Genomic DNA, 8250 nt, shown 5'->3' on the forward strand with positions numbered 1-8250 from the left:
CGGGGAGGGAGATGCCCGGGATGGAGGGAATCGGCTGCACAGAGACAGCCCATGTCCCTGGGGAACCCCAGGGCCAGGACATCTCCCAGGGACACCCGCAGGAGAAACACCCACCGCGCTCCCCTGGCCAGCGCCCAGCAGGGCTTTGGGGACGGCCCACGGTGCCAAGTGTCCTCCCTCTGAGAACCAGGACGCAGCTGCCAGGGAGGGGGCATGGCCACCAGCACACACAGCTGGGGGGATGCCAGGAGAGGTGTGGGGAAATCCCCCCAACAGCCCCCAGGCAGGTTTAGCAACACCGGGCACTGGGACAGCAGGTCACGACGTGCTCGGGTGGGGGGAGATAAGGGCTGGGGGAGCCTAGGGCAGGGAGGAGGGCTGGGGTGACAAAATGGCATTGCCAAACCGCTGCCGTTAACGGGAGGAGTTGACAAGTCAGGGATGAAGCTGTAAAGAGAAGCCCCACGTTTGGGGAAGGAGCAGCCCCGACAAGCCGGAGTGGGGGGTACCCAGCCCCAGCCATGTCCGACACGCCAGAGCCACGGCACAGACCACGCAGAGAGGCCGCCCGTGGATGAAACTGCCTTTATTGAGAAAAATGGTTTGCTACAAATACGTCATTGATTTTATTCTTCTTCAAAAAACAGTACGTCTCGTTAAAAGGTCTAGTTATGCAAAAAGTCATGGGTAACACACTGACGAGCACGGCTCGGGGCGCAGCCGGAGCCCCGGCACAGCCCGGCTGGCAGCGGGCAGAGCCGGATCCGACCCCATGCCAAGCGGGGAGAGGCAGGAGCTGCCTGTGCAGCGCAGCGCCCGCCTGCGCCCTCGCAGCCTGGGCCCTAAAGTGCTTTACAAACGCAGCTGTTGCTGCCCCCCTGCTCTGGCGTCGCAGGGCAAAAAGGAGGAAGAGAAGGAGGAAGGAGACAGAGAGATTAGTAGCACTGTAGCAGAGGCAGGGAGCTCCCTGCAAGAGCTCCCATGGAGGCTGCTCCAGGACCTGAGGGTCCCAGCTGAGGACGGACAGGGGAATCCTCCCGGGTCCCTTTTGGGAGATGCCAGTGCTCTCCATCCCACCAGCGACATCCCCCGGGGCCAGGCAGGTGGCAGGGATGCCGTGCTGGTAAGAGAAGACCCCGTCCCTCCTCGCTAGCCTTGCTCGAGGGAGGGGAGGGTCTCTGCACGCTCCTCGTATACAGCTGCCGGTGGCACAGGGGAGCTCACAGCCCCAAAAAACACCCAGTACTATTTAGATCAAAGTAAAAAACAAGACCGTATTGCTGGGGCAGAGCTGGAGCTGGAGCCAGGTCTCGGATAAACCACAAAAGGGCACTACTCCGAGCAGGGACATGCAGAGGGATTGCTCTCCCACACCTCTTCTCCGCAAACCCTTGCTGGAAAGCGGCGTGGCAGGTCTGCGGGTATCGTGCACCACCACCTCCCCGCAGTTCCTTCACCGAGAGCCTTGGGCTGATCCTGTCGCTGGGGTGACACCAAAGGGTGGCAGGGTCCCAGCGCAAAGCACCTCTCCCCCAGCCCTTCAGACGGGACACAGCTTCTGCTGCACACGGGGGCCACGCTCAGGCTGGCAGCAGCCCACTCAAGGCCTGGCAGAGAAGATCTCCCTCCCACCCTCTCCCAGCCGCCAGGAGGAAACTCCAGCAACAGCAGGAAGAGCAGAGAGGAAGGGGGGCAGGGGGGACAGGTCACCAGGACGCTGTGGAGCATCTCTCAGATCAACATCTGCCCAGGTGTGCCCCATTCCCAGGCAGAGACCTGGGAAAGGGAGACGCAACCCCCTATTTCAGGGGGACAAGATGCTCAGCGTTGGGGACGGGCTCTTGCACGGGCAGAGGTCCCTCCTGCGCACCCATCGCCCGGATACGAGGCAGCCGCTCTACACCGAGCGCCAGCACATCACAACTAACCCGCCTGCTCCCTCGCAGGCAGAAAGCACCGCTCCAGATTACACTCTGCCCACGGCCACCTCCAGCACCGTCACGGAGCTCTGCCTGCCCGAGTTAAGCCATCGTAAGCCCAACCACGCGCCCTGGAGAGGGTGAGCAGCTCAGAGAGCACAGCCGGACAAGCGGCTGAGAACACAAGTGGTGCTGCTGCTCCTCAAAAAGGCAGCCCCGCGAGCCGCTCGGCAGCCAACGAGGTGCTGCTTTGACTCGGTCTCTCCTGCAGCACCACCTACCTGAGGAGAAACATGTTGACAAGGGAAGGGAACGGTCCAGAAGTAACCGAAGATGACACCCGCGTGCTTCCCACAGCCCCCACAGAGTCCCACACACTGGCCTGGGGTCCAGCTCCTGCCTCCCACCTGATTTCACATCCACAGCATGTTTGTTTGTTTGGGTTTTTGTTTTTTTTTTTTGTAAAAAATATACTTTCTTAATAATGTTCCATAAAAATACTCTTGTCCCCAGTGACAGATATTGCAGTGTGAAGAGTAACAGCTTCTGTTCCCGCTCTATAAAACGTGGAAAAGGCATCATGCCAATTAATGTAGAAAAATGCAAGAACTCAGTATCACAAGAGCCGGTACAAAACGAGGGAGGTGAGAGTTTCACTGGACGCCAGATGCCATCCCTGCAGACTCCTCCGAACCCACTGCCATCACAGGGCACACGAGGGCAACCGTCTCGCCCTGGGATTCAGCCCGGCCTGCTTTGGGCCTGGCCTGTGCAGTAGCAGGCAAAGGAGGCAGCTCCTGCCGCAGCACGGGGGACGGGACAGACCGACGTCTCCAGAAATAGCCTCGTGGAGTTTAAAAAAAAAAGATATGCTCCGTGCCGTTTTCTTCCTTTTCAAAAAGGACGTGGACGATTGCAGTTTCAAACTAGGGCATTTCTGCATAAAATGCATCATAGTTTTACGTACCTATTCAATTGCAACAGAGAGCATGAAGACAAATGGTGCCAAAAAGCATCTAATAATAAATAAATCTGGATACACGTATATACTCCGTATACGGATATGAAATGCCTAACCAAGGAACGATCCCAGCCCTTCGGTGCTGACTCCTCTCTCCCCCCAGCAGCGGATGTCTCTGCTCACTCACCAGTCCAGCGCGATGCTAAAGAGACTCCACCTTCTTAAACAAGGTGGGATTTGCCCAGAGAGGAGAGGGAAGAGAGGCAGCAGCGGGTCGCCGGGGGGCTGACGAGCTCCGTGCCTCCCCAGCAGAAAGGCCGAGTGTGCAAAAGGAGACGGGGTGTGAGAGAGGGGGGTCCGAACCGACGCTCTGCAGTCACCCTCAGTTCTCAGAGAGCGACAGTGCCAGGGCAGCCTGCAACGCTGCCTCCTCATCGATGTTATAGTCCTAAAAAACAGAGAGGGGTGGTCAGCAGAGCTGGCATGGCCAGGCCACACAGCCTCCATCAAGCAGGAGGGGTGGTCATGGCAAGGAGCCCTTCCTGCTCCTTACTGGCCCGCCCAAGGCTGTGAGCCTCCACCTCCTCTGGCAAACAGGTCCCCAGGAATGCCGTGCTCTTTGGGGAAACCTTCGTGCCCATGGTCCCTCTCCTGCCTGGAACCTGCCAACGTCAACCCCGCTCTTTGATCTGGCAGCGGCTAGCCCACATGGGAAGCTGTGGCCAAAGGCTAAAGCTTTCTATCAAGGCCACGGGCTTCTCCAGCACTCCAGTTTGGATTTATGCAACACAGTAATCGCTCCCGAAGGTGGGGATATTTCTCTGTAAATAGCTGTGGGTCCCTTTCCCTGAAATCTAGTCTCCCTGCAATAAAAGCAGGATGCTAACAAAATTTCCCCTCGGTCACTGCAGCCAAGGCTGAGCGATCACACCCTTACCCCCACACGAGGGGTCAGCAGCTCCCCGAGAGAGGGGCCATGGATACCTCCCACGTGCAACAGCCAGAACCCCCAAGGCTGAGCTGCTCCCCTCCCACTACTTGTGAAGCCTCAAAGAAAAGGGCTTTTGTGTTACAATTCCTCAGGGGAAGAGTTTTAATGGAGCACACGGAGGAAACAACCCATCTTCACAGAGAGCAGTAACCTTTCCCTCCCCTCCTTCAGAGACATTTTCCTGGTGTCTGACAATGACCAGTTTGAGCACCTCCCAGAGCAGGCGGGGAGCCCAGCCCCACACCCATGGGGGTCTCCCGAGTGGGGCTACGCATGCGCCATGTGCCTCCCGCAAAGCCCAAAGAAGGATCCATCCCCTTCCCCTCCTGAGGGGCTGCACAGCAGGACAGGCTGGTCCTGGCACAGGAAGGGAAGGGCTGGTTTCATCTCCCAGCCACTCAGCTTAGGACTCAGGGAAGATAACCCTGTTTCGGCTCAGACCCATACTCACCACGAAGGTGTCGTAGGAGAACTTGTGCCGGTGGAGGAGGTGCTGGAGGAAGTTGGCGCTCTTGTAGCTGGGGTCCCCCCAGGGCATGGCTGAGCAGACCGGGCACACCTGCAGTGGGCAGGGACAAAGGGGAACCCTGACTCACGAGCGTAGATCTCCTCCACCTCTATCTCCCCCGAGGAGGGGACACGAGGGAGAGATGAGTAGTGGTCCCCTCTCTCTCTCACAGAGCGTGTCCTGCAGATATTGTGCTAAATAAGGGGGTCTCCCACCCCACCAAGCAGATCCCTCAGTGCACAGAGCCTCTGGCACACGGCCCAAGCTGCTTTTAGCCCACTGATAAGTTACACGCCTGTGCACAAGCACCTCTGAGATGGTGCCAGAGCTGTAAATTCCCTGCCTCAGTCAACCCAGCGGGGATGGGGAAAGGAAATCCAGCACCACCCAGGTTGCAGGCACAGGGGGACAGAGGCAGCTCATTCCAGAAAGCCTCTAACAAAGCAAACAGAGGCAGGTCCCCACCTCCCATCAAAGGGATTTAAAACAAACTAAACCATCTGGAAACACAGCTGTAGTTTATGCGCAGCAGCAACAGCTCTGCATGCTGGTGGCCTCAGACACAGCATCAGCTATGGTGTATTTGGATTTCCAGGAGTTACCCTGCACAGAACCAGCCCATCCCAGCGCCCCGGCGTCACTCACCACTTTGTTCGGGTCATTGCGGTGGTTCTCCATGCAGTGCTTCACCAGCTCCTGCTGGTCCAGGTTCCGGGCCCCACAGTACGGGCACACAAACGTCGAGCGATTGGGAATATTGCTAAAGAGAGCAAGGACAAGCTCAGATATCCCAGAAAGTGACTGGATCGACTCCTTCCAAACTAACCCAGCCACCCCTGTTTGGCTTTGTGCCACCCACTCACGGTGGAAACCAGCCCAGCTCATTCCCACTCCAGGCTGAACCACCCTGGTCTGGTTGGTCCTTCCTCCCATGCCATACTCTGGAACACAGGACAGTACAGAGGCTGCAGATGCCAGAAGGAAAAAGGTGCTGCTGTTTCTCCCTGCGATTGCCCAGGGGAAAGTAAAACACACGCTCGGATTTTAGGGCTTGTAAAGGAAGGGAGTGCCAGTGCAGTCTGCAAGGAGGGACACATATCCCCACTCAATGCATGGTGGTACCTGGGGATAGGCTGCGACGTGGGGACAACCGGAACGAACTTGGGGCAGTTGGCCATCTGCTCCTGCACCTTCGCGCAGGACGAGACGTGAGAGCGCATTTTTGCAAGGGTCACCTGGAGAGTAAGGAGAGAAGAAACATTCCCGGAGGCTGCAGGAACACCTAGACACAATGCTGGAGCCTCCACTACAGCTCAGGAGAAGAGTTTTGGCAAGTCAACATCAGAGTGAACACTGGTCTGCAAGATGATCCACACCAGCCTGGCAACGCTGTACCAGACTGCCCTTCCTCACAGGAGAGATATGGGGTTGCACGCTCGCTGCACATGTCCCCGGAGGTCACACACGAGACCTAGGCTGCGTTATCATAGCACTATCTCTATTTTCCTTTGCGAAGGAGGAACTGCTGACAGCCGGAAACCCCAAACTGCTCTGACACCACACGAGATTAGTCCTGGACCGCAGCCTGGGCGTTACAAGATCCCCAAATCTAACAGAAGCCAGAAAGTGCATCAGCGGAGATGCACACCATGAATCACGGCTTTACAGCCGGTCCCTGAAGTGTCCCAGCCCAGGCTGCCCCAGGGCAGGCCAGGCTATGCTGGCAGTTCGGCTCCCCCACGGCCATCAGGATTACAGCACCTCAAACAAGACCTAAATCCTTACCCTCGTTAGGAACAGCAGCAGAGCTGGTTTGTCTCAGCCTCTCCCATGTTGCAGGAAAACCTCAACCTGCTTTTGAAGGTCCCCACTGTCTAATAATAGCTCCAGTCTGCTGACAAAGGCAGCTAGGAGAGAGCGCCTTCATCTCCGCACAGCTCCGCTTGCCTGGCTCATAGCAGTACCTGTGACACGCAGAGGGGACACCACACCTCGCAGGTGCAGTTTGGGGACCTGCCGAACAGCGGACTCTGCAAATCCAACTGTGGAAAGCAAGCAACCTCCCTCCCCCAGCACCTTGGCTGCGGGATCGGCAGCAGGACAGGGACAGACAGCCTTCTCCCACGAGCTTTACCTTCTTGCTGCAGCCTCTGCAGGGAGCCTTGTAGGATGAAAGCTGTTTCTCTACACTGGAAGCCTTCTCCACCTTCTTGGGGTCGAAGGGCATGCGGCAGAGTGGACACAGCGGGGACGGCACTTGGAGGCAGGGCTGCAGGCACTCCCCGCAAAACCTGGGGGCACAAAGAGCAGCACTGAACAGCCCAGCCCAGAAGGAAGAGGGTTAGCAGGACCCCAGCCCCAGGGACTCTGTGCGCCCCAGACTGCAGGGCAGCCCCAAAACCCAGGGATCGGCATCCTCACTGTGAGGAACTGGATAGAACGGGGAGCTTGGGAGAGGATGTGGGGAGACCAGGCACAGCCCAAGCTTGGAAGGAGCTCTCTGAACGCGCAGCCGGAGCTCAGACAATGCCACTGCTCCAAGACCCATGGACGGGAACGGATTTGAATGCAGCCAAACAAAGACCGATGCCGAGCATCCAGGCCACGCAGAGATAAAGCGAGTGAGCACGTTAAAGCTCGGCTCACCTCCTTTCAAGGTCCTCATGCCTGCAGGAGCACGGATGAGAAATCAAAGCAGCGGAGAGAAAGCGCAGCAAGGCACCCCCGGGCTCGAGGCAAAGCAGCTCGGTGCCCACAAAGTCAGCTGTCACAGCATCCCCGTCCCCTCTGCCTGCCCACCCATGTCACCCAGAACAGGGGAATGACGTGCTGCTAAGCCTCTGCCGCCGCACGGGGAGGGACAGTCATGGCGCCTCTTGCCCCAGCATCTCCCCCATGAAGCGCCCACAGCCCCAAACAAGCAGGACGGGGGGAAGAGCGAGACCATGCTTGGGCACCAAGCAAAGCCGTGGCCTCAAGGGGAGGCCAAGGTGTCCCAAAAACAGGCTGTGAAAGGGGGACAAGGAGGTGTCACCAAAACGCTGGGGTGACAAGCAGACCCCAGCTCCTCATGGCTGTGCCCTGGGTGGCCTCTCTGCGGGGGCCAGGACACAGCACCCACGGGTGGCCTAGATGGGGGGGTCAGGGCAGGACTCCCACAGCCGGCACTGCCAGGGTGCTGGGAGCAGAGTTTGGGGGGGGTTCCGGGGGCAGGAACCAGGTCTGGGCGCAGAGGGAGAAAGGGGCTGGGGTCAGTGGGTGGGCAGCATAGGAAGGACCCTTGGGTGCCCTCCACACCGGGTCCGGGGAGTGGGGGGGGGATACAGGGCAGCACCCAGCTCCCCGGGAGCGGAAAGGGTTCCGGGTGGGGGCATGGCACCCGGTGCTGGCGGAGCAGCTGGGGGTGGGAAGGGGGTCCCGGGGCCGAGCACCACCCGGGGGGTGGGACAGGGATCCCGGAGCTCTCTGGGGTCACAGGGCAGAGGGCCCAGAAGGATCCCAGTGTACGGGGAAGGGCGCCCAGAGAGCGCGGCGGGGCGGGCCCGGCCCCGAGGTTGGGGCAGGCCCCAGTGGTCGGCGCAGGCGCCGGTGGTCGGGGTAGGCCTCGGGGGGTCCCCGCCGCCCCCGCCCCGGAGCCGGTCTCACGTGTGTCCGCAGCCCGCGATGCCGACGGCGCGGTGGAAGACCTCCAGGCAGATGGGGCAGCTGAACTGCGCCTCCAACGCCTCGGCGGCGGGGGGCGGCGCCCGGGGGGGCCCGCCCGGGGCCTGCGGCCGCTGCGCCGCCGCCACCAGCAGGCTCCGGAACATGGCGGCGGCGGCGGCGGCGGGGGGGGGCGGTGCCTTGACGTCACCCTGCGCCGCCGCGTCAT

General features: G+C 59.7%; 1 protein-coding gene across 4 annotated transcripts; it reads right to left on the reverse strand.

Annotated features, from left to right (window-relative positions):
* Positions 1-571: 571 nt before the first annotated feature.
* On the reverse strand, positions 572-8198 carry RNF166 (ring finger protein 166). 4 transcript variants are annotated; one of them, XM_054198852.1, is made up of 7 exons: positions 8025-8198; positions 6514-6670; positions 5502-5614; positions 5243-5320; positions 5025-5139; positions 4323-4430; positions 572-3328 (listed from the first exon to the last, which is right to left on the reverse strand). In XM_054198852.1, exons 1-7 carry the CDS (start codon positions 8186-8188, stop codon positions 3263-3265), a joined length of 801 nt encoding a protein of 266 aa, XP_054054827.1. In that variant the 5' UTR covers positions 8189-8198; the 3' UTR covers positions 572-3262. The 4 variants fall into 4 exon arrangements, with proteins under 4 accessions (XP_054054827.1, XP_054054829.1, XP_054054828.1 ...); XM_054198854.1 differs by lacking the exon at positions 8025-8198 and adding an exon at positions 6801-7707; XM_054198853.1 differs by lacking the exon at positions 5243-5320.
* Between the last annotated feature and the right edge of the window lie 52 nt (positions 8199-8250).

Source organism: Rissa tridactyla, chromosome 4, assembly GCF_028500815.1.
Source record: "Rissa tridactyla isolate bRisTri1 chromosome 4, bRisTri1.patW.cur.20221130, whole genome shotgun sequence".
In the NCBI taxonomy this organism is placed as follows: Eukaryota; Metazoa; Chordata; class Aves; order Charadriiformes; family Laridae; genus Rissa; species Rissa tridactyla.